Source organism: Rhinolophus hipposideros (genome assembly GCF_964194185.1).
Source record: "Rhinolophus hipposideros genome assembly, chromosome: 17".
NCBI classification, from domain to species: Eukaryota; Metazoa; Chordata; class Mammalia; order Chiroptera; family Rhinolophidae; genus Rhinolophus; species Rhinolophus hipposideros.
The window spans coordinates 41,854,012-41,880,486 of record NC_138063.1 but is presented as its reverse complement, the minus strand read 5'-3'; the positions used below and the strand labels follow the sequence as shown (position 1 = coordinate 41,880,486).

Here is a 26,475-nt window from a genome sequence, read left to right as displayed (position 1 = left end):
ATAAGGTGACGGGGGTCCTCGGGGTCTCGCTGCTCCTCCGGAAGCAGCGCACGACCTGGTCCCCAAACACCCTTTCCCGTTTGGCAGCAAAGCCTCCGCCCCCTGCCCAATTGGCTGCTGTTTTCTTGCTGAATTCGAATCGCGAATAGTGGTGTGTCTCGGCCCAAATAAATCAGCCCTGGGGACAGGCCGCGCCCCGGAGCCAGCCCCTCTCCGAGGGTGAGGAGGGCGGCTGGGGAAGGACGGCTCACTGCGGAGGGGCCATCCTTTTGGTCTAAATAGTCCGGAGAGAAACGATTTCGTTCAAGTTTAGCAATCCCCAAAAGAAGAGACAGGAGGAAGGGGGAAAAAAATGAAAAAAGAAAAGAAAGTGGGGAGAGGGGTGTGGAGAAAGAAAGGAAAGGAAAGAAACCACGAAGAAAACGGAACAACTTCTAAGAGCCTGCCTGTCTACCTGCAGCACTACGAGGGCCTTCTACAGCTCTTGAGTTTCTCCCTAGTTTGAGGTGCATTCTTTCCTCTTTACCCCATATTCTCTCCACCTTCCTGGACTTGGTGGGGCGCTTAGAGGAGGCTCAGAGCGCCGGGGCCAGGGGACCTTGGGGGGTGGCTTTGAAAATGTGCGGGTCTCCCGGGGTGTTGTCCCCAGGGCCAAAGCCGATGCGTTGGGAAAACTGAAAATTGGAAAAGTCATGCAACCTGGCTTTCTTTCTGTCTGAGTAAACTCTACGGGTTAAACAGTTTTGTTTTATTTTTAAGTTAACCGACCGGAAGATCATTTCATTACCCATTCCCTCTTTTGGTTGGAAAATCACTCTGAAAAACAAAACAAAAACCAAAAAACACAAAACACCAACTTGTGACCCTGCAGAGGAGCAAACAATGACCTTCCCTCCTCCCCTTCTTTGTTTTAGGCAATGTTAAAAAGAGATTGGGAATCTGGAGGGCAAAATGTTGGGTCTCTTTTCGAGCCCTTAGAACTCTCACGTTGGGGACTTCCGTCGGTGTCTGTTTCACCGCTCACTTCTGTCTCAGCGGTTCCGGCGCCAGTGCACCCATCTCACCGCTGCTGTGGAGCTTTGGGAAAAGCAGGTCCCTAGGGGGTTAGCTAATGTCCAAGGAAATTCACACGGGCACCCCCCTCCCGGTACTTGCAAATATAAAGAAATGCACAGCAGGAATTGGGGGACACGGCGGGCTGTGTGTCCTCGGGTCTCAGGCTTGGGGGCCTTCACAGCCAAAGGATTTATTTGTTAACTCGTCTTTATAGAAATCATCTCATTGAGATTTGAATTTAAGAAAGGAAACTTTACTTTTAAGAGCAAAGCTGTGAAACAGTTGGACTCAAAGGAAACCAAACATTTCTTTACAGAAATACCTACCTACAAAGGAGTTTCTGCAAAACTCAGTCTATTTAAAAATTTGTTTGGAACTCACGTAAAAACCAAAAGAAAGGCATTCGAAGCCCTGGTCGGAGTTAAGCGGACGGCGCGGATTTCCCCCTCTCTTCTGGTAGTCCCACTCGATCGAACTCGGGTTAAAATTTAAAGCTTTTGGATCCTGCTCCAGTAGCCAGTCTCCGTTCCAGAGTTTTCTACCTTCGGTCTTTCCGTAATGCTACTACATTGAAACTGGGAGCCGCCGCAGTGATTGGGGGAGGCAGAGAGGAATGTAATAAAAGTGACTAAATTGGATGAGAACGGTTTATGGAGCTTCTCAGTAGCAATTTCAAATTCAGAAATGTTTAGCAGCAATTGACAACGAAGAACGGGGAAAAAAGAATTATTATCGCCAATTTCCTCGATTCCGTGCCCTCCTCCCCCGCGCTGCCAGGCCCTGTCCCCTACCCCCCCAGGACATACAGGTTCACAGCTCACAGTTCAACTGAGAGGAAGCATATACTTAGCGACGAGGTCTCACAATCTTTCGAAACCATATTTTACAACGCCCCTACCGACCCCAGTTTCACTCTGCTGAATCTCCTCTCCCTTCCCCAACTGGAAAAACATAAAAACAAACAAACAAAAACAGCCCAAACGCTTTCAGGGGAGACTGACCTTTAGAAAATCATTCACTTCGATTTACCTGGAAAAAAAAAAAGGGTAAAAATCCATTCCCACAAAACAACTCCTGCCCTAGTTAAAATTCTGTCTCGCCGGCCTTCTGGGGTCACGTCTGTCGGAAGAAGTCCCCTTTGTGAGAGAAAAGCAGCGAGACTTCACATCAGCGCTCCTGCCGCGGACCGACCTGCGGCCGCGCGCTCGCTGATGACAGATCGGCTCTGATAACCCCGCGACGTTTATTTCCAGTCCCTGTGCCGGCTAAGGGCCGTATCAGTTTGTACACAGTTGTGATAACCATTTGGAGGGAGCGAAGAAGGGGTGTGTATGTGAGGGTGGAGGTGGGAAGGGTATTTCGCGCTTGGTCCAGGGAAGGTGACCCCCCTCCCTCTTTCCAGCGACTTAATCTAAGACTTACCTGAAGTTCTCCAGAGAAAGCTCAGGGCAAACGGGACACCCAAACTCGGGGAGCATCAACGGGAGCGACTGGAATGGAAGCCCTTTTCCATCCTGCGCACCTCAGGGAATGACCTAGTACACCACTTACTAACGTAAGTACACCACGACCCCGAATTAAAAGTCCCAAAGGTTAGCAGAGAGTGTTGACGTGAACTTCCCTAAATTCCCCAGGAATTTAGTATATTTCTAAAAAGCAGGGCAGAGATAGGGAGCTGAGCACCCGAGTCCCTTCTTTTCCATGATAGAAACCTCGACCCCGACGGCCACCACGACCTGAGCCCCAGGGTCCTGAGAAAGAGGTCGGGGAAAGTTTAAGGTCGGTCACACACAAATCCAGAGCAAAAAAGCTTATTTAATGTGGAGGGAGGAACGGGGAAGGCAGCAGAGCAAAGTATTTTTACCCCTTATTTTGGGGGTGCGTTGACCCCCGGCTGGCGCGTCCCACCCGCGGGGGTTGTGGACAGCCAACTCCTCCCGTGCCAACACCCCCCAGCACCACCCCCGTGAGTGCGTGTGTAAATTGGGGCGGAGGAAAGTGCTTCGCCGAAGGATGGGTGTGAGTCGCCTGCCAGGTCAGGCGTGCTGCCACCTCCGCCCCTCCCCCGGCGTCCCTGGGCTCGGCGCCCCCTGGATGCACTCGCCCCCATTCCCAGGACAGTGCTCGCAGCTCGGCTCACACTCGCAGGCTGCACAGCGCTCATTGTCTGCCTGGGCGGCGCGCTCCCCTCCCCCCGCCGCCCGCTGTCTCCTCCCCACCCTCTTTTTTCTCCTCCCCTCTCTCCCTTCTTCTCCTCCTCTTCCTCCTCCTCTTCACCTCCAGCGCCCAGCTGCTCGCAGAGCGCAGTTCCGACCCACAGCCTGGCACCCTTCGGCGAGCGCTGTTTGTTTAGGGCTCGGTGAGTCCAATCAGGAGCGCAGGCTGCAGTTTTCCGGCAGATCAGTAAGAGGCGCCTCCTCTCTCCTTTTTATTCACCAGCAACGCTGCGCAGACCCCGGACTCGCGCTCGCCTGGCGGCACCCTCGGCCTCTCTCCGCGCTCAGGAACACCCTCCGCCGTGGCCGTTCTCCATGCGCAGTGCCCACCCGAGGTTCGGCTGCTTCCTCTCTTGCTCATGCTCCTCTCTCTCCTTCCCTCTACCCCCCACCCGTCGCGGGCCACTCGGCCTTGGCTCTCCGGCCCTCTGCGGGCCGCGGTGGGCTCCGAGCGCGTCTCCCTTCTCCACTCCCGGCAGGCTGTAGTGGCTTCCAAGTGGCCGGGACACCGCAGACCAACTTCTGGTGTCTTTTCCTCTCTCCGAAGCGCTTATCTGCGCTCAGCCTTATCTCCGAGTTATCTCGGCGCAAAGGGGCGGGAGCCGCAGTCAGGCGGGCAAAGAGACTTCTGCCTCGCTATCTAGCCCGGGTCTGTGTGTGAGCGTTCACTTCAGAATGGGTATCTCGGATGAGCCGAAGAGATTTGGAAAGGTAGCCCCAAGAAGGCCTGCCTCATTGCATTTCACCTCCCTCCTCCACCCACTCCGAGCCTCCCTGTCATTCTTTCTACTCTCCCCTTTGGGGTGGCTTTGGCTGCGGGGCGGTCTCACGTCCCCCCTCCTTTTTTCTGTACTCCGCTCCACCCCGCTACGTCCGATTCCGGAACGGTCTGGCCTTTACGTGGCTAGGGATGACCGCGGGGTGGCTTGGGGTGGCCCGGCCGCGGGGAGTGCTCTGCTAGCCGCGTCTGGGGTGTGAGGCGCGGCGGCGGGGACGCGAGTTGGGCGTGAGACTCGGCCCCGCGGGCACCCCGCACTGCCTGTGCGGGGAAGGTCCGGGACTGCTGTCCCCACCCCGGCGCCCCACCTTCCCCGGCCTGAGTTGCATTTTCCTGTGGGGCTTGCGTTCCGTCTTGTCAAAGCAGTCCGGGAAGCTCTGAAAGAGCCAGTGTGGGAGCACGCGGCGGTTTCGTTTTCGGAGACAGGTTGCCTTCTTAGCGCTAGGGATTTTCACACGAGCAACTTTCACACCGAGGCATTCCGGGTGAGAGGAACCCTCCAGGAGGCGGGATGAGGTAGCGCCCACACTCAAAGCTACTTAAAAAGTTATTTTGTGTGTCACCGGCCTGAGGGAGCCACGGTGGGGAGGAAGGGAAACCTCGGCCAGCCTCGCCGCCTCCCTGGGATGTGGCGCGCGCGCGGATGAAGGATGCTGTGGACGGGGTGGGCGGGGAGGGCGACGGGGCCTGAGTCGTGCGGCTGAGGGGGGGCGGGTATCTGGTCCTTGGAAGATCCAGTCGCGGCTGCGCAGGCTCCATGCCTCTCTCATTCCCCACCCCCCACACCCAGGGCAGAAACGGGATCTTGAGCAGTTTCATTAGCTAGGAAAAGGGGTGGAAGTGAGATGCCGTACAGTCTGCCCGTTGGGTATCCCTTTTTATTTCTCCTCTCGTCCCTGTCTCCCTGCCTCAGGAGCTAGACGTCAGCTTTGCAGCGGCGCCGGACTGTGGATGGCCTTGACTGACGGCGGCTGGTGCCTGCCGAAGCGCTTCGGGGCCGCGGCTGCGGACGCCGGCGACTCCGGACCCTTTCCCGCGCGGGAACCCTCCACGCCGCCGTCGCCCATCTCGTCTTCGTCCTCCTGCTGCTCCCGGGGTGGGGAGCGCGGCCCCGGCAGCGCCGGCCACTGCAGAACGCCGCAGCTCGACACGGAGGCGGCGGCGGGAACCCCGGCGCGCTCGCTGCTGCTGAGCCCCTACGCCTCGCACCCCTTCGGGGCTCCCCACGGACCTTCGGCGCCCGGGGTCGCTGGCCCCGGGGGCGCCCTGTCGAGCTGGGAGGACCTGCTGCTCTTCACTGACCTCGACCAGGCCGCCACCGCCAGCAAGCTGCTGTGGTCCAGCCGCGGCGCCAAGCTGAGTCCCTTCGCCCCCGAGCAGCCCGACGAGATGTACCAGACCCTCGCCGCCCTCTCCAGCCAGGGGCCGGCCGCTTACGACGGCGCGCCCGGCGGCTTCGTGCACTCGGCGGCCGCCGCGGCGGCGGCGGCGGCGGCGGCCAGCTCCCCAGTCTACGTGCCCACCACCCGCGTGGGGTCCATGCTACCCGGCCTGCCGTACCTGCAGGGGGCGGGCAGCGGGCCCGCCAATCACGCGGGCGGCGCGGGCGCGCACCCCGCCTGGCCCCAGGCCTCGGCCGACAGCCCCCCGTACGGCGGCGCGGGCGGGGCGGCGGGCGGCGGGGCCGCGGGGCCCGGGGGCGCCGGCTCGGCCGCGGCGCACGTCTCGGCGCGCTTCTCCTACTCCTCCAGCCCGCCGATGGCCAACGGCGCGGCGCGGGACCCCGGGGGCTACGCGGCGGCCGGCGGCGGGGGCGCGGGCGGCGTGAGCGGCGGCGGCGGCGGCGGCCTGGCGGTCATGGGCGGCCGCGAGCACCAGTACAGCTCGCTGTCGGCCGCGCGGCCCCTGAACGGGACGTACCACCACCATCACCACCACCACCCGAGCCCCTACTCGCCCTACGTGGGTGCGCCGTTGACACCCGCCTGGCCCGCGGGACCCTTCGAGAGCCCGGTGCTGCACAGCCTGCAGGGCCGCGCCGGAGCCCCTCTCCCAGTGCCGCGGGGCCCCAGCGCAGGTAAGGGTCTCGCCGCGTCGTGAGGGTGGGGACCGGAGGCTGTGGGACGCTCGTGGCTGTGGAGCAGCTCCTTGGCTTGGGCCCTGCTTTCAAAGCTTTCCCGTCGGGGTCCCCAGAGGTCGGCCTGGCCCTAGGCAATATTTGCCAACCTCTGGCTGGGCGACCCAGAATCTGACAGCGTTGACGTGCTGGTTCTGTTTCGCGAATTGTCTCAGTTCCTTTCCACGAAAGAGACTGAGTGCGCCTATGTATCTCAGTGCCTAGGAGAAGCTCGAGGGACTTGATGAATAGTGAATGGGGTGAACAATTGGAAAACTGAGCCCGGGAGGGAACCAACAGGACCTGAGCCCCGTCGCAGACGCTAGTTTGCAGGAGAGGGAGAGGGAGACTCCACTTGAGGGGGTGAGCTTAGGAGTGTGCTGGGTACTTGATTCACTTTCCCCTCATATGCACATACAGTCTCGACCGATTCACCTCTCCAAAGGTGAGGAGTAGTGTCTTTTAAAAGGACTCCACAGTGGGAAAGGACCTAAGGACCTAGTTGGCACCCCTGCCTCCCCTTCAGTGAGAGGGACACCTAGACTGGTCAGCTTTGTGACTATCCTGAGGGAAAACTGGTGTGTGTCGGGGGGTGACGGTGGGGGAGGTGTGCTTTGACTTAATATCAGCTGGCAGGGTGTCTGGGGCTGTTGCTGGGACTCAGGGATCCTGGAGCACATGTATTCTTCCTCTAGAGTTCAGCCCACCAAATTTTCAGTTTCCACTCCCACTCATACTTTCTTTCCAGTGTCTGGGGCAGTTTGGGGTGAACTGGGAGAACATAATTGTCAAAATACCTGGAAACTCCCATATTTTGAAGTGTTTTGTTCTGCTTCAGCAGGGGAGGGTGTGAATTGTGTTTTCTGGCCTGATGAAGACATTTTTGGCTTCTTTCCTCAGCTGCAGCATTCTGTGTCTTTCTTGGTGCTTTCACAGGTCTCTCTAGATGTTTAACCTGTTTGATAACCTGACAGACTCCTAAGACAAAGCTTTTTTTCTTTTTTCTTTTTTTGCTGTTGTTTGAGGGGAGCGGTGGGGATTCACAGTGGTGGCAATGACAAAGGAGGCGCATCAGCCTACACGACTCTACCTGGTGCTCTCACACTCCAAGTCTGGGCATTTCGTGGGAGCCCCAGGCCTCTGTTTAGGGCCAAGTATATTAGGGGCCTTAATTAGATAGGATAAAGTGAGGCATTGCTAGGTTCTAAAGACATGCTGGAAATTGTAGTGGCCTGAAAGTGAAGGATCTTATCTGAAAAGCACCCTCCCAGAGGGAGCAACCAGCTCTTCCTCCACCCTCTCTAAGATTTTGGTCTAAAAATTCGCTCTTCTTGCCCCTACAAAGCTGTCTCTGGAGACCATCTTTAACCTCCTGTGTAGAGTGGGGGCGGGGGGCCCTGTAGAGGTCACTGTGAGTAGAGACTTGAGAGAGCAGAGACCATTGTCACTCTTCCGGCGGCATAAGGACCCACGTCTGGCTCCCTGAAGCAGAGAGACGAGGCGAGGAGGAATCTTCAAAGGATGGGAAGGGTGGTGATGGTTAGGGTGTGAGGCTTTTGCACTCTAAAAGGGTGTGTGAGTTGGGTAGGGGGCAGGCAGCTGCAGTTGGGGCAAGGTCCTCAAGTTCTGCTTGTTTGGTTAGTGACACAGCTTAGCATCATCTCCATACTCCTTTCCCCTGGCCTTCCAGCATTTCACAGTCCTGAGAAAGAGAAGTAGTCCAAAAAACATAATTGGCATTTTTCGTTTGGTGTTTAAAGTAACTAGCTCTGTGGAAAATGCTTTTAGAGGCAGTAGGGTGCAATTGTAGGCAAGTTATGTTTCTTTTCATTTTAAACATAAGCTAACCTTTCATTAATTTTGTCACCTTTTGGATAAGACACTGAAAAATTAGAAAAATCTTCTGTAGACCCAGAGTATGTGAAAAAGAAAAGCCAACCAAAAAAATGGGAAGGGGTTTGGGAACACACCCAGGCTTGTTTTTGCATAGTCTTTTAAGAAGGTGGGAAGCTACTGAGTGAGAATGAACTAGTCTCGGGGTGGGGAGGGCAAATGACCCTCACTTTGCTTGTCCTCACAGGTGTTTTCATGCTAGAGAGACGTCGGTCCCCAACCCCTATTCAGCTTCTTAGCTATATTCTCTGCTTCTCCATTTTGAGTTTTTTAAACAAACCATTTTTGGAGGCACTCTTGAATCGATTTGGGCAAACAGCAGGGCTAAAACCTGAGTGCTGAGCTTTCTCAACCCGCCAGGTGTGGAGGCCTCTGGGAACCTGCTCCATACACCTCTCCCAGGTTCTTGTGATCAGTGTGTAGTGGAGATTCCTGGGATGAGCTCAGGGTCCACACAAGCCGTTCTAGTCCCTAGGCCCAGTGCCCTCCTAAGCTCCGGGAAACTATGTTCTATTCTCTGGGTCCTGGGAGGACATTCACTGGCTGAGTCTCTCTCCCCTGAGTCTCTCACTCCCCAGAGGCACACGAGGCAGCCATGTTAGGAGAGAGATGATGATTAGGGGGAAACTGATGAGCTTCCAGCCCCTTCAGATTTTGTAATTTTTATTAAAAAATGTTTATCTTATTTTTACCACTGATAGAATTGCAGCTACTGGGTAAAGCGGTGGGGAGAGGTAGGGAGAGAATGGGAGCTATAGATTTTATTAAGTAAACTTCATAAATTTTATTTATCCAAAGTGGACTTTAAGTTTTGTCTTTGGGTTTTCAGATGACTAAAGAGATTTACCTGGAGAGTTCACACTATCTTCTCCTGGGAGTCTTTATTGTTTCCAGCCCGGGGGTAGGAGGCCTGGCGTAGGGCTGGGTTCTCCAGGGAATGTCCCACTCCTCTATAGAGAGAGGCTCTGATAGGTAACATTTTAAAGTCAACAGCAAAGACAAATACCTTGTTTAACTTCAGTGTCCTTGAAGTCCTGAGCATTTTACTGATTACCGTAGTCAATAGTGGCTTTTAGGGTGGAGAAGAATAAATCTTTGTGATATGTTGTAAGTTGCAGTATCCCCATGACAACTTTGAATTCATTATGTCGGATGCTAATTTGTTTTAAACTTATTTTTTGAGAAAGGAGACTTTTGTAAAGGTAAACAGTAGTAATGGAATTAAAGAGTATTTATGCCAAAGACACATTTAAATATCTTTGTGTCAAACAGTTAATGGTAGAAATAAGTGGTAAACTGCATGGGAATGAGAAAGAATAGAATGGCTTGATAGCATGCATAATCTTCTCTAAAGTGTGATGTTTATTTACTTAAAAATTGATTCAGAAATGCTCTTTAAAGGAAGCCAAATTGGAACATTTAAACTTTCTATGATATAAGTAACCCTAAACAGAAGGAGATGTTTATTTTAAGTCTATTTAAAAAGTACTTAATTAATAAGTACCTGTCCCATTTTAGGTAATATTCATTCATATTTAACTGATGGGGAAATAATAAATGTTACAGCCATTTACTCTTATTAACAGGTTTAGGTTAGTTGTGAACTCCAAAAACTAATCAAATAGCAAAACAGACACAGTTTAGAAAGACTGCATAAGTTGAAGTTTTAGTGTAGGACAACAGGAAACAGTTTTATTTAGCACTGGGGCGGTCTTAGTAATTTTCTGAATCAATAAAATATCAACCGTTTGTAGAAATTTTGCAGATAGAAGCAACCTAATGAAAATCAGAATATTCTAGTCTCTGGTCCTTGTAGTATGAAAATAATACATTTGTCTCTGTACCTATTAATGTTAGTGCGTTATTTTCCCTGAGGAGACCTGAACCATTTTTCTAATTAATTGATATAAATGCCCAAGAACAGTATCTCTAATTTAAATCTGTCTAGTTTTTTATCGAGGAAAACGAAAGGTGGCGGGTATAGTAAATATTTTTTTCAAAGAAAAAAGAAAGAAGAAACAAGGCAACCTCAGTGTGTCCTGGGATATTAGTGGGCTGGAGCGGGGGTCAGTGATCAGTGAATATTGTACTGGCTTGCTGGGATTTGGCAAATGGCATACTGTAATTATGATGGATTCAGTTTTGAAAAGCTTGGGACCAGCCAGAAAGAAGGGGTCAGGGGACCCAAAGCGACCTCTACACAGCTCCTCTCTCCACCCTGAGTTTCTTGGTGGTAAAAGGCAAATGATTCGGGTTAGGCTTTCAGAACTGGCTCCTGCGTTCCTGGGTTTTTCCTGGGGGCGCCTAGGGGTGCAGAGAATGGTCAGGATCGATGGGGACCAGCCAGCTTCCGGCTTGGCTGCCGAACAGAAAAACCCGAGGGGACGGGCGCGGGCGGGGACGGTGGCAGTGTGTCGCCAGCCCTGGGACTACGGGGTCTGGGGGCCTTCGGGGGCGCCTCGGGAGGGGCGGGCACGTGTGGCCTCACCGGGCCTTTCGTCCCCCTCTCCCCGCAGACCTGCTGGAGGACCTGCCCCCCGAGAGTCGCGAATGCGTGAACTGCGGCTCCATCCAGACGCCGCTCTGGCGGCGGGACGGCACCGGCCACTACTTGTGCAACGCCTGCGGCCTCTACAGCAAGATGAACGGCCTCAGCCGGCCCCTCATCAAGCCGCAGAAGCGCGTGGTAAGTGCGAGCGCCGCTCCCCCGGCAGCGGGACCCCTGGGCAGCGCGCCCCACCCCGCGGCCCCCGCGGACACAGGCGCGGCCCGAGACCGCCGGGGCCTGCCCTGAGCTCAGGGACCAAGTCGTACCCCTCATTCCCCGTTCTCTGGCGCCCGACTGGAGGTCTAGGGAACGAAAACAGCCTTTCCCCCACACTTAAGACAGAGAATGAATGCCATCCTTAAATGAAAGAGGTAGAAAAAAGAAAGGTGTAGGGTGCTACCATCTTTTTGAAGTACAAAAATCTATATCTACCTATCTCTATATGTCTTGTAAATGCACAGAAATAATCCTGGAAGGAAACACAAGAAGTTAGTAATGATGGTTAGTTACCCCTGGGGAGAAAGACTGAGTGTACCTACCCAGGTCAGGTGAAGGAAGAATTTTTTTGTTCATTATGTACTCTAGTCTGGTTTGGATTTTATTCTTGAAAAACTATGCTTGTTTATGATACACCCCCACTCCCTCACCCCACAGAACATGACAACAAACACACTCCTTTTCTCTCCACCGCCTCGTTTGGGGTTCCTTTGATTCTGTCCCTTCTACCTTTTCTCCTTGGAGTGAGACAGGTTTTAGCCCCAAATTCCATCCATCTTTTGGATTGCCCTTGACTCTGGTGAAAATTTACTTACTCTAACCTTAGCTATTTTGAAATCTGGCTCTTCAGAGAGCTACATACATAGAACTTGAGAAAAAAACACAGTCTGTGTGTTCTTAAGTTGAGGATTTTCACCAATATGAACATATTTTACTATGTTTTAAAGTATGGAAATTTTCATTTTCTTTAGGGATTAATCTGTTGTCATTGTGTTGTGTGCGTCTGTGTGTTTAGGAGAGGGTATTTACTGCTGTAGTTATTAGAGAAAATAAATGAAAGCTTTCACAAGCCCCACTGTAAGACTAACATTTGTTTAGCCAAGCACTCCTACTCTAATACCTTTTAAAGTAAAATATTTTACAGTTAGATCCCAGACATCTTAAGTATCTAAGTAATTTATTTAATTGTTATACTCTAATTAGCAGTAACAAATGCTACACATGTTGTTTCTGTTAAATAGATTAGAGTGAAATTGCATCACAATGTAAGTCTGACACCTTAAGAAGAAGCAATTAGTTTTATGGTTGTTTTGTTTTTAATGCATTTAAAATAAAGTGGCCAAGGTTAATTTAATGAGTGTATGTGCCTTAATCTTGTTACAACCTCCCACAACTTAAAATTTTCTTCAAAACCTATCCTTAACTTCAATATCTGATTCCCTATGGTTTTTATTTTTCTTACATGCATATTAAAAAAAAGAAAAAGTAGTGGCCAGAAAATATTCCAAGAAAATTCCTGTTCTCATATATTAGTCAGTGTATTCACAATGAAACTGATTATCATTGTTATTTATTTATTTGTAAAGGCACGTTGAACTGAGTACTAGCTGAGCTCGAAAAGTTAATGTTTTTCTATAGATTGAGGGAAAAACGGGTAGGATAGTAGCCATTTAGGTTCTAGTAACATTATAAATTGGATCTAGTAACATCCACATTTAGATGGTGTCATTTGTTTTGTGCCCTTACCAATAAACATAACTTACCAGAAAAACAATTTTTAACATCTCTAAATCAGTTAGTTTTCCTTCTGTGTGACAGGTGTCTTGGCAGTAACCAAGGTCAACCAATATGCTTTGTAAATGGGTTATAAATGATACCAATTGCAGGGTGTGTTTATCAATTAGTTCTCCTTGTGGGCTTCTTATTTATGGTTTTGATGGATCTACCTTAGTTATCAGAAGTAGAATGTTGAACCCAAGTTTGTTTAGCCAGCAGTACAGAACCAATCACTGTGAATTTGAACTTGTAATACATTGCAAAATAAGAGATTTATGGTGTAACTTGAATTCCTTGTCAGTGATGAACATAACTGAGATCACTTGTTACAAGGAACTTTTATAACCCATTCACCTTCGTTTTACATGTTTATGAGGACTGGCTTCACTTATGATCTGCAGTTGACAGTCATAAAGTTCTTTGTTATAGTGGCAAATTCTGATAACAGGTTTGCTTCACATTGGCTCCAAATTCCACTGGAAACTGTCATAAATGACCTGTTTATAAAATGAACCTTCCTGTCCCTAGTTTATTGATTTCACATTTATGAAGAGAAAAGAGTGCTCTCCTAGGAAATTTTCTTTTAACCCTAAAGAAACAAACAAACAAACAAACAAAAAAAAACAAAGACAAAAAAATGCCTGATATATAAGGTTTTATGTTTTCATCATTTTAGCAAAGTGATTCCCTAAATAATTCTCCTGTCAGCCACGCATATTCATTTCAACCAAAAGTCAAATTGATTTTTTCTTAGCACCAACTTCAAATGTTTTAGTGCTGAGAGGCTTACCAGTGTCTCTGTTTTTATAACTTGTCTGTAAAGAGTGATGCTAAAGTAATATAACAGGGTGTGAACTGTAAATGCAAAATTTAATCTTTTAAATTTGCCAGCAAAGGATTTGGCAATCTCTGTCCTTTAATCTGTGAATATTCAATACATGCTCCATTTTTTTGATGCGCTCTTTATAACTTTTTTTTTTTTAAATTAATCAGTGCAGCTCACTTCCCAAATTCTGTAACTTTCAACTTGCTTTGGTTCGTGGATTTCCCCCACAGTTTTTTTACTGAAGTCATGGCACCGGTTTTTTTGAGTTGCCTATTTCGGTAATTTAAAAACAAATTTAGATTTTTTTTGCCATTCAGGGGAGGAACTTATACTGGGTTAAATTTTCATTCTTTATAATTCACGCAATAATTTAGAGGAAATAAATTCCTTTGAACGATATTACGGGTATAGGGAACATGGAAATCAGAATGTCGGTGCTAGAGGGTTAACTTTTTGTGATAATACCATCTAACCCTTTGTGTGAACAAAGTTAATTACTGTACTGGCAGAGTAAATAAAATATATTATTTTCATAGTATGTAAGACAATGCCAGCATTAAAACAGTGCCATAAAATTTGCTTATCCTTTGTAAAATGGAATGTATTAAAAATTTTTTGACAAAAATTCTGTACATTTTCCAAAATCAATTTCTATTACCATATGTAGGCTCTTTTAAAGTTTCTGGTTAAAAAAAAAACTTAAAAAGAAACTTAAAAGAAACTCTGCAAATATCTGAGAAATATACCTGATTAACACATTGGCAGGCAGTTGCAATTGCATTTCATGACTCTTATATCTCAGACCTGACAATAGTGAGTGCACTTTTTGGCCAACAATGTGACTGCATCCCGCTGATTCTATGAGTATAATCTACACCAATACGCTGGAGCACATTAGTCCTATGTTTGGGACTGAGCACACCATGTAAAACTCAAGTTTCTTGGTCCAGGAAGGTCAACCTAATTACACTTCAAATTTGTTTTTCTCAAGGGACCTCTTATTTATAATAACCAGGTCCATGTTTGTTGATGACAGACACAATACATTGATGTGTGTAGCATATACATAAAAATCACTTCTAACTGTGCACTTAATTTCTTGTGCTGCTTTGTTGTAGCCTTCTTCCCGGCGGCTTGGATTGTCCTGTGCCAACTGCCACACCACAACCACCACTTTGTGGCGCAGAAACGCCGAGGGCGAGCCTGTGTGCAATGCATGTGGACTCTACATGAAACTCCATGGGGTGCGCCAAGTATTCTGCTCAACTGTAGACGCGTTTCGTAGAGTTTGTACATAGTTTCAGTGAAGAAAAAATCAGCAACGGAGAAGGGATGAAAGTGAAAAATCTGATTAGATGCATGCTATTGAATCTAGGAAGATATTAATTATATTAAACTATTACATACCAATAAGAAACAAAAAATGATGGCAATTAAAATGTCACACATGTCCAATGTAAGACATTCCAATTTTAGAAATATTAAAATGTGGGAAATGTGTGTTTTAGAATTTAACATGACACTAGTAATTCTTTTTTTTAAAAAACTGCACAAAGAAAAAGCATGGAACCAACTGTAAATGCGCAATAACTTTTATATCTTAACTTAAAAAATTTCAATACAATCCGATATACCTACACAAGAGTAATAATATATTTGATAGTCATAAATTATAGTTAGAAAGATTCTATACTTCATTTTAATGATAGCACAAAATATAAATATGTCAGTCGTAAAAAAGGAAAACAACTTTGTATATATAGGAGGAAGAGAATATATGATCTCTTTGAAATAAAAATATGCATTCAATGATTTTACACTGTAATTGCAGTTGTTAAAACAATAAATGTTAATTGTAGGAATAATTTCTCCCCGGTAAATCACACCATTTTCTCTGAAGGTGGGGACCTCTGCCTTTGATGGGGAAAGTGTAGTCTTTGTGCAATTGGAATCTATTGGGTATATATAAAAATTGGATTGAGATTTATGCCAAATTCTTTCAAATGAAGGCTTTCAGTACTGATGTTGGGTCTTTAGTTAAAGTTTGCTTTTTCTTCAATACGTTTGTTAAACATATGACCTATGCGAAATTTTTTTTAGGTGCCTCGACCGCTTGCTATGAAAAAAGAGGGAATTCAAACCAGGAAACGAAAACCTAAGAATATAAATAAGTCAAAGGCTTGCTCTGGTAAATATAAAATGCTATTTGATTGTAAAGTATTTGCCAGCCTCGACAGTAGAGTGTATGTATATTTATGAGGTTAATTTTGACTGTTGCAGGTAATAGCAATAATTCCGTTCCTATGACTCCAACTTCCACTTCTTCTAACTCAGATGATTGCAGCAAAAATACTTCCCCTACAACACAACCGACAGCCTCAGGGGTAAGTGTTAAAACAGTATAGACTCTTTTTAAACTAGTGACTAGCTCTCTAGTATATTATCGCAAATTTTATCTTATCTGTTAGTACAATAATCTAAACCAACAGTTCAGTTTAGTTAGCTGATACCTAAGAATAGTTTTTAGAGGAAATTACATTTAAATGTCAACAAAATGACAAACTTAAGTACTTTACAAACCTCTTAATTAAGATCTATATCATGTTTTTATGGTTAAATTAACCCAAGTAAGAGCAAGAAGTTTTGGTTTGAAGTGCTTTAAATTGTTTTATTTCCAGGCTTTTATCTGAGTTGATATGTATATTTCTAATGTAGATCAGAAAAACTACCAACTCAGTGGTTTCATATATCTCAGAGCCCACGACATTTAAATTGCTTTTGCTTATATCAAGTCCAACTTTCTTTTTCCTTTCCCTCCCCTTTTTATTCCCTCCTCCCTCCCCTCCTTCCTTCCTTCCTTTTTAAAAATCGTCTACCCAAAGCACAGCTCATCATAATGTGTCACGTGCTACTGTTTTCACCGATCTTCCTTCACATAATTGTCCTCTAGCTGGAAAGCCTTGCCTTCTTCAAATGCCCCTTAGTTACTGTGCCCAGGCTTCTTTCAGCCTGTGACAAAACTGAGCAATTTGGTTTGTGAGCGAGGGTCTTTGTGAAGATCACAGAATTAGTTTCCATAGAACTGTGATTGAAAATCCATTTTTCTCAAGTGAAGAGCATTTACCCACCCTAGTGTTTCCCAAATTTATCTGGAATGCCCTTTTAAAAATGACTGGGTCTCACTAAGATCTAAGGTGGGGCCTGGGCAGCCAGACTTTGTGGTAGGATTATGCTGAGAGTAGTTTAGGACGAAACACCAGCATTAAAATCCCTATTTACTTAGTAATTCTTTTCTACATTTAGTTTTGCCCTATTTGGGGTACTTTGAAATACTACAGATTCCTGGGCCCCACCCTGGATTTTCTGAGTCAGAGTCTCTGGGGGCGGGGCATGGAAATTTAAATTTTTTTAAACAAGCGCCCCAGGTGGAATTGAAACCGCTGCCCTCAAGGTGTCTTCCTGCCAGGGTTTGGGAACCACAGAGCTGGTTTCGTTTCATCGTATTTTTATTGTCTTAAGCAAACAAAGTAAACATTTAAAACAATTTTAAATGGTGCTTAAAATAGTATTTTTAATAGTATTTTTAAAATAGTATTTCTCTTTGTCCTCTAACCCAAATTCTTTTGGGTGTTTTCTTTAATGAAACAAGAAGTGTGATCAGAGGGAAAGGAAAAAAGCCTTTGTCATTTTTGTTTGTTGCAGACACAGTTAAAGAATCTTCCTATCCTTTATAAAGGTGGACTCTGGTGTACAATGTTTTTACAGGAGGGTTAGATGTAATTTTAAGGATCTATAGTGGTAAATAGGAGAGTCCCTTGTGGGGAAATGAAAAGATCAAAATTATTTTAAAATAGTTTTGATTATGCACTAAGTCCTCAGAAGCAATTATGTAGCTAAATGAGGCAAGACAATGTTCTGGTTTTCAAAAGCCTTGAGGGAGCAGCCAGGTTTTTGGCTTTAGTGTCTGTCTTTTTTAGCTGAAATAAGGATTGCTGCCAGCTCCAAGTCACTTTTGTTGGTGATATAGTCCAACTTAAGCATGGCAAAAGCCAAATTTGAATGATAAATGGCACAGAAATAGAGCTATTTGCCCAACAATGGTCTTTGGGGACTTGGAACCCTAATGGATGGAATCCATTTTGCTCTCGTGGTTTTTGTGATGTAAAATTTCAAAATTGGCTATTTGCAACTCCAATCAGTGGCCCTCCCAGGAGTGGAGCAGTGAAAAGGCAGTGACAGGTTTTGGCCCTGGCCTGTCTGGAAGATAGACCTCGGGGTTTGGGCTGCTTTGGTGTTCCAGCATCTCCCACCTGGGAATCAGCACACCAGAGGTGACTTGCAGGCCACTCCATACCCTTTGGAGGAACACGCAGTTCCCTACCAGAGGCCAGGAGGCAAAGCAGCAGGATTTAGAGATTGGGGGAATCTGAGAACAGTTCCACACACGTCTTTCGTTGCAAGCTGCCATTCCCTCCTGTAGCCTGGGCAGTCCCCACGATGGGGCTGTGTGAGCTGCCTGCAGCCTCAGCAATGCTTCTCCACAGCTTTCCCAGGGGTAAGAGGGGTTGGGGGGGGGTGGGGATGTGTGAGGTGGATTGCCCGCCCTCCTCCCTTCTCCCCAGGGACCCATTCCTCCTGGCTCCACAGGCACTGGTCCAGCACCTGGGTTTCGGGGCTTTCTCCAGATGGTGAGCCCTTCCGGATGTCTCCATCAGCCCCTTCCTACCCTGAGGTGTCTGTTGTGGGGAACTAGGCCTGCTCGGCAGAAGCCAATCTACTGGCTGCCTTTGGAAACCGTCCCCCTCCAAGAATAATTGTAGACTCCAGTGGTTTCCCCAAGAGTGCCCGTGTGTGAGTTTGGGTCTCTATGCACTTTTCAGCGCCTTCTTTGGGTGGACTAGGTCTTTGTAAGTGGCCAGCATGGCCGCTGAGGAACTGTGAAGAGTATGCTGGAGGAGTTATCTGTGAGCAGCTGGCAGAAGCATTTGTGAGAGGTGGCTATGTTGAATAAGATGTGTGTCATTTTGCCATTTTGATCATGGTTTATGATTTTGGAGGGCAGTTGGTATTGGGACCGACCGTTTCTATGATTTTGTGAAGTGCTATATGTAGGTGAGGAAAATGTTCTATCCACATAGCAAGGTTGTGCCTGGTACATAGTACCCTGCACCTCCAGGGGCTCAGCATTGCAGCCTCTTATGATGATGGGTCCATCCCACCGATCTCCAGTGCCAGCTGTGGTGGAAATTAGGAGTAGCCTAGCTTACTTGGGATAACCGACCTATAAAACAAAAGGCAATCTTAGGCCCACTCCCAGTCAAAGACAGGAATCGGGGGCCACAATCATGCCCCTATTTGGGCAGCATAACTGTTCCACCTTGTGAGTTATAGCAAGGAAGTTGCCGAAGTATTATCAAACTTGCTGTTTTAATTCCCCCCTCGTGTCCCCAAGAAATCAATTCTAGATCACTGGTGGGCATTCCCCGCAGGCTTCTTCTAAGTCCTGATGTTCTTACATGTGGGCATGTTCAGGAGGTGGCACCAGGTCCCCAGTGGGGCTGGTTCCTGAGCTAACCTGGCAGGATCTGAGTATTCTGGAGGGAGACACTCCTAGTGCTGTGTGTGTATGTGTGTGTGTGTGTGTGTGTGTGGTGGAGGGGTGGCTCCAGAGCTCCTTGCCCACAGGATGAAGGTGTGGGCAGGATTCCTATCACACAGCAATGGGCATTCTTCCAGGACAAGTGTCCAAGTGCCACGAAAATCATTTTTGCACTGCTCTGAAGTCTCATTTCTTTAACTTTTTTTTGCACGTCTTAGCTTGCTACGTCATGTTTTAACTAAACCTCTGCCTGGGAAAAAAGGAGCCATTCCTTTTGATGGACATCAGGTTGCTGACCCAGCTATCTTATTATGACTCAGTTTCTCTTTGTTATAGCTGAGCGTGTGTTGTGTGTATATGTTGGACGTAGAGAGAAGGCAGTTTGTTTCCTGTGTATGATCACTGCCATATAGACCAGGATTAAAATAGCTCATGTCTCGTTCCTTTGGAATTCTTTAAGAAATATGTTAAACTTAAATTTTGAGAGACAGTTGATTACTTTTTTGTGACTTTTGAATTTAAAGATAAATTTCCCCAAAATAGTCTTCCATTCTGTATACAATTTTCTTATACATGTATATTTACTGAAAAATGTGTATTTAGTTGACTTAAATACACATCAAATTTTCTTTGGCATTTATATTATCTGTGGAGTGTAGGAATATTTAAAGCTTTCATTGAATTCCATTTATTGACTGAGTTATGTCTTATAAGGTTTTTTTGTTGTTGTTGTTATTGTTAGTTGGAGGTAGACATAGTAACATGTTCTATTTCCGTGATTCCTAAATAAGATTTAATGGTCTATAAATATTCCTATTCTTCGTATGACTTGTAACTAAACATTTGTAAAACTGGAAGATAGTTTGTGTGTGTATAATGTGTATATATGTAATATGTGTACATATAACATACCATATTTATAAACTTTATAGTTCAATCCCCAAGTTTTATTAAATAAAAGGTATTTTTTAATTTCCTTTGAAACAGGAAAGATTAATTTGGGGACAAAATAAACAGTGAGACTTAATGTCTGAGAATAAATCGCTGAACATATTTTGCCTGCCTAAAAATAGTTCTATAAATAATTATTAAAAAATTAAAATCTACTTAAGTTTGTATTAACACTGCAAATATAATGTTGAAGTCATCATTAAACATGTAATGTTGAAATAAATGGAGATGAACTGTATGACTAGCCCTTGCTTTACATTGTTGTTCCATTTTAAGAAGCATTGTGCTATGGGAGACTCTGTTTACAATTGAGTAAAACAAGGTCCTTGGTCTCAAATTGTTCATAAGGTGATGGGGGCAGGTATAGCCAGAACTTATTGCTGGTTAAATTTGGAAGTGCTTTACATGAGTGACAAAGTACAGAGGAGGTGAGAGGAGGGAATGGTAGATTCTGACTGCAGAGCTAGAAATGACTTCATAGAGCAGAGAAAGTTTGACTTACTTGGGGTTTTTGCAGGGGAAACAATGGGATAGAAGTCTCTAGGAGGAAGAGGAGCACGGTATCTATGGCACTTCAGAGACATAGATTTTGGAGTTCACTATGACTGGAGTGCAGGGTGTAAGAAACCAAAGGCAGGAGGTGAGGCTGGTAAAATAGGCGGAAGGTAGATCTTTGAAACAATTTCAGGTTAATACCAAGTCAGCCTTAAGTAGGGCCCAAACTACATTCATTGCTAAATGATGAACTTTCTCTATCCCTCACTAAAGTGACAAATGTGTTTCTGTCTCTATGCTAGAGTCCAACAATTAAAACATTCTTAGCTGGGAGTATTTTGATAATTGACATAAACAAATGCTAACATGCTCCTACTTGTACATTTTACAAACAGGGTTCCTCCTCACAATTAGTAAAAAAAAGAAAAAAAAAAAAGAAAGAAAAACTCCTTGGAGTTGGTGACACACACTGACCTTATGGCTTGTAAGCTTATAATTAGTTTCTCAGTCACCAGGGCTGCTCAGGGAAAGAAGGTTTGGGGTGGCTGCCTGGTGACTCTTCCAAATGGAAACATTAGACGTGGTATGTTAATGATAGGAAAAAAGTTTCCTCACCTTTGTGGTTCCTTGTTGGTGACAAACTTCCACAAAAGAGGCAGACATCTTTAGAAAGAGAGAAGGACCTCACCTCAGGTTCCTCACTGACTGGTTCTGTACTTTTGGGTGGACCTTACCCACTCTGTGGTCAGTTACTATTCAAATAGGTATCTTCATTCCTGTCTCATTCTTCTGGGATGCTATGTTCTGAGCTAGACCTGTTTTCTTATTGTAGTCACCTCTTGATAATAACATTATTCACTGATCTTGTCAGAAGATGTACTTCTGAGCTGCATGGTGCTAAATCTTGTGATAGAAGTGCTTTGAAAGAGTTAATGCCCATCCTTAAGTGCTTGTAGCCGACAGGCGGTGATTTAGGGACTGACAGTTGTTAGGGTATCTGGATGTCTTTATAAGGTCTTCTGCAAGAAGGTTAGGTAATTTGCAGGTTAATATTTAATATTCTTTTTATAGATTTTATTTTATGTATTAATATTTGCATCCTACTGTGAAAATGGGAAAACACCACGTTAGTCATGTAGCTCATTTCTTTATTAGCAAATTTATACTCCAATGTCCTTTTCTCCAAATAATTGAAGCACTTTGAATTTACTATGGCATTATGGTTGGCCACAAAATAATAGTTTCTATTATTACTAACTATTCCTTTAATAGTTAAACAGCTAAAAGGTACATCCATAAAGGACTTTTATATACAGTAGAGTTGCTTTCACTTAGAGGAACGTGATTATGAAAAAGATATAATTCAAGAGGCTGCTGAAATAGGGACAAAAAGTTACTGCTGAGCTCCTAACTTGATTATTCTACAAGAGCCTTTAGAATACTTGAAAGCCAGACATTAGTGGATTAGTCTTGCATTTTATCATCGTACTCTTGCTTTTGAATTTTCTCCCTTTCTCATAAGATAGTGGACATAGGAAGGCAGGAAACTAGCTTCTGTCAATACCTTATACGTGCCAGGTATTATGTACATTTTCTCTTTTATTCCTAATTATTACTCTACTAAGAAGGTGTTTTTATTACCATTTTTCATTTGGGAGAGCTCAGAAGGTAAGTAACAGGCCCAAGGTTCTGTATCAAATTAAGAGGCAGGACTTGGACGTGGACTTAGGGCCGGCAGATGCAGAGTCATCACTAGGGCACGCTAGCTTAACATGTGATAGTATACGTGATGAGATCTGTACAGAGAAGGTGTAACATTTTCTTAATGAAATGTGACTAATTGTGATTAGTAATTTTCAGCATTAAATATTGTCCCATTAAAACAGGTGGGAAAATAGCACCAGAGAAGCGATTTGCTCGTGATCAAATATGTGAGGCACATGGTATGCATTGTCTTGTTAATATTATACTTATTAATAAAATGTATTGTAGTACTGAGACTATGTTAGTTGGGTAATAGAAAAAAATGGGTAGTAAAATTTACTGTTGTTGTACCTAATGTGATTACTAAACATTTCTCTTAAAATATTAAATATAAGATTGCAGTGCTAGAATACTTCTAATGGTATAATTTACATACATACAGTGAGTACTAAGTTAGTTGGAAGTTTTCAGAATGTTCAATTAATTTTATAAAAGCATTGAAAAAAACAGTTTTTAATAGGCAAATGTCCATTTTTCCCCAGAGCTTATAGTCCAAGATACTCTTTTTCTAAATGAATAAAAAGAGTTAAAAAGTCATTAATCTCCCACAAGTGTCTGAGAGTTGCGGTTACGTCTTATTATTGCCTCATTTATAAACCAGGGCCCGGAGTGACTCCATAAGGTCACAAAACAAGCCAGTGTTGAAGCCGGGACTGGAACCGACGTCTCCTGCCTCCCAATCCAGGACGTTACCACTCCCAGGAGTTGACCAATCATCATAGTTATTAATATCCTACTTGCCACTTGCTACAAGCCATGAACATAAATATTTTGCTGGCATTTTATCTTCACGTTCCCTATGTGCCAGGCTCCCTTTCTTTTTTCTTTCACAGCCCCTTCTAATAACTCACGTTCCTCTCTGACCACATTGGCCTTCACTGTGAAAGTCACACGTCACCCTGGCAGGGAATGTTGAAGCATGTGGAGTTTGCATACTTTCCTTTTGATCTCAAGGCCTTTTTTAGACTTTTTTTTTCGTGTGTGTGTGTGTGTGTGTGTGTGTGTGTGTGTGTGCGCGCGCACGCACACTCGCACGCGTGTATGTGTCACAGAGAGGATGGTAAGAATGAGTAGTTAGAAATACACGGTATTACCTTAATATCCAATGGCTTTGTATGTGTATTAGGAAATGGTAAAACTGTTCTGCTCTTTAAATAGTTTATAACATATATGTCCACCCAATTTGTCACAGGAGTGTGGTTTATTTAATAAGTGACTCATTATCACAATCTGAAAACCAGAATACTAGGTAAAAAATAAGCGTGGGAAGAATGTCACTCATCTTTTCATATAGCCTCAGGTTAGAAGGCTTCATGTCAGAACACAACTTTTCTTTGTAGATTACAGATTCTTTGCAGTTTTTTCCCCCTGCGTCTAAGAATATACAAAATTGTCACAAAACTTGAAATAATGTTACGGGAAAACATGGCTAAATTTAAGAAATCTGGCTTAGAATGCTCTGAAATGTTATTGCTAAATTAATCTTCGAAGAAAATGAATTCCTTTACTGGAACAAAAGTAATTTATTATGCATTTCATGGGTGTCTGCCAAAAGAGTTACTAGAATATGAAGAACTAATGGATATGAATTAAATATACTCGGTTAGCTCTGTTCATGTTTAGACCTACCTGTTAATTTTCTCTGAAATTTTAATAGTTTAAAAAAGCATCTCCAAAGACAGGTGTTGGCGTATATGATAATTCATAATTCTGCTACTTACCACACCAGCCCAACACTCAGAATTTGTGAGACTGAGCACAAAGAGATTATTTTATTGACCCCAGATTTTAAGTAAGATTTGAGCAAATAAACAAGTATTGATTTGGATGTCCTGTTGGAGTCTTATGAGTAAACAGTTCCAAGTCAATATCTGATTATGTTTAAATGCTGATTTACGTGGTGTGTCGCCCCTTTTGGTAGTTCTTCGCATCCGTGGTTTCTTTCACCAGAGCTGGGGCACACACTCCAGTATCATTTCTATCTTATTAAGCACAAATACTTTTAATTTAAAGCTCTCATTAAGTTTAGTTGCTTGATTGATGGGGTAGCCTGGATATGGTCTGAAGTTTATTCTGGGGGTTCGGTTCACAGATTAGCAGCTGGAAGGAAACAGATTCAGGCAGCCAGGCGCTTAGCTGCTGCTCTGTGTGTGACTATAGTAAGCTGCCAAGGTTTTGTAAAGCCTGTTTTCCTCCTACTAAAGGGGAAAAGTAATTCCTACCATCTGGCCCTTAGGAGTATGGCATAGCATAAGTGGGAGATGCCTGCAGACCTCTTTGAAGCTTAAGAAGAATAGCACTATTTAAATTTAATCTTGGGAGTTAATAGTGATGTGCTTTATTTCCATGGCATTTTTTTCAATTCCAAGACATTAGAAATAAATCCTTACTTTTCTAATGGGGGAAATTTAGAGATGTAGAACTATTGTATTAACAAAGTAACCATTTTTTAAAAAAAATACTAATTGTATTTATCTGATAGCAGCAATTTTTCATTCCTTATGATACGTAGTACTTTCTTGTAAATGCTGTTTGGTCCTTGGACCATGGTATGCTTTCTCTAATGGAGATGGTGAGATTCACATGCTCGTCCAATCTCTTGAAAAGCCAGATCGTAATTCTCCAGGTTTTAAATCTTGCCTCAGGATCCTTTACCACTTAGTTTGAAGACTGGAATAGTCTTTCATTTTGATTAATTTCAAAAGAAAAACTTTTTCTTCAGTAAGCTGTGACTTCGAGTTGTTGAATAAACCTGCACTCCCCACCCCCCAGTTTATATTTGTACATCAGTATTTTACTGACAATCCCAGAATACTTATAAACTTTGGGTCATGCCTGTCTTTACCACAACATGCTTGCTGTCTGAGCGTATATAAATGTGTAAAACAATTTGCTGTTCTGACCAGAGTAGGTTGTGTGTAGAATAGTTTTCTCTTTGAAAAGGCAGCATCCTGGGGTATGAATATAACCTAGTTTACTCAAACCCAGAAGGGGCAGGAGGGGTCAAGGGGGCAGCCAGCGAGCTCTCCAGTAAGGAATTTGTTTGTTAAATGACAAAAAAAAAAAAAATAACTATTCTGCTAAAAACTGAGTTAGGTCATCAGCTGAGGTGACCATGACTCTCCCTTCTTGTGAGAAAAGGTGCTCGTATCCTCTTGCTTTGTTTGAGCTGTTATGGGAGAATTAGAGGGTTTCGTTGTGATTGACGATTCTCACATGTCTGGGTAGAGACAGAACCTTTGTGTGTTTGTGTACCTTCCTTGTATGGCCTCCTAAATTATTACTGAATCACTTTTATGTCAGGTCCTATTACCTCCATCCAAACTGAAACGAGTGTTGTTTTGGGGTGGAAATTTAGATTTATCTGAAAGTGTTTCTCTTTTGTTGGAACTTATGTATAGTTTTACTTTTGAGGAAGGCAGCTGTAAAGCACTGCGAGAATCTAACCTAAGAGGTTACAAAAGCAGAGAAGAGAGCTTTGGCAGTGACGGACTGCTGGCTTCCCCTCACACAAGAAAAAGCCGTAACCACAAACTTTCTTAGATGTGTAGGAAGGACAGATCAGAGGCCATGAAAGCCGACAGTCTGAATTTGAGCTAAGACGGCAGTACGATCATCATCAAAGTCTTACGCTCTGGAAATGATCACACACTCATCCTCAACCTGCCTGGGGTGCAGTGTTTTGTTTTTTCAGATCAAGCCTGCATTAAGAGAGATTATAGCATGGAGGACTGAGTACATCCCAGTCGACTTTCTTTTTTGGTTTTCTTCCTCAAAAATGAAATGTGTGTTTATAATTCACAAGCCAGAGAACCTGTTATTCTTCTGGACTGGCTGTGTCCTTTAAGGGTTTCCTTTGCTCAGATATGTTACCTTTCCAGAGTTGCCTAGGTGGGCATCCCCGCTGGAGGTTGTCTGGGTCTGCCTATTATGGGATATGTGGAGTAAAGGAGAAGAAAGAACTAAGCTGGTGAGCCAACTGATTGAGACACTTGCTGGGCATTCACTACATTGAGTTTATCAAATCAGAAATCCTTGAATTTTCAGACATATGTCTGAAAATGAACAAAGGCATATTCTCACAGGAAAAAAAAATCCAGTGACCTAAAGATGAACCGTGCCTACTTCACAGGCTAGTAGATATTTTCCATGTCCTGGTCTGCAGTAGCCAAGTTGTCCCTGAAGTCATTTATTCCTTTAGGAGGGAGTTTTCCAGCCCAGCTGCTGTGCTGCCGGGTCGCTAGTCAGTGGTCTCCCACCTACACTGGCCTGCGTTCAGTACTAAGCCCAGGCTGGGTCTGGTGCTGATAACACATTTTTTTTCAACAGGAAGTGCTTCCATTTTCAGTTGTCTGTGGGAGGGTGGAGGGCAGATAAGCTGTGAATGGAAACACAGAACAGATTTCTGCTCCACCCTCATATTGCACTTTGATCAGAGAAAGGGAAGACCTCCGCCTGCC

General features: G+C 44.9%; 1 protein-coding gene across 2 annotated transcripts in view; it reads left to right on the top strand.

The window, feature by feature from the left end:
• Positions 1-5,001: 5,001 nt before the first annotated feature.
• The window catches only part of GATA6 (GATA binding protein 6), a gene marked incomplete at both ends in the record, with an annotated part of 28,346 nt that continues 6,872 nt past the window's right edge, over positions 5,002-26,475 (top strand). For both annotated transcript variants that reach the window (XM_081078350.1, XM_081078351.1), the window contains 5 exons: positions 5,002-6,127; positions 10,576-10,745; positions 14,325-14,450; positions 15,307-15,394; positions 15,487-15,590. In XM_081078350.1, the coding sequence (XP_080934476.1) occupies positions 5,002-6,127; positions 10,576-10,745; positions 14,325-14,450; positions 15,307-15,394; positions 15,487-15,590 (1,614 nt within the window). The remainder of the gene's footprint in view (positions 6,128-10,575; positions 10,746-14,324; positions 14,451-15,306; positions 15,395-15,486; positions 15,591-26,475) is intronic.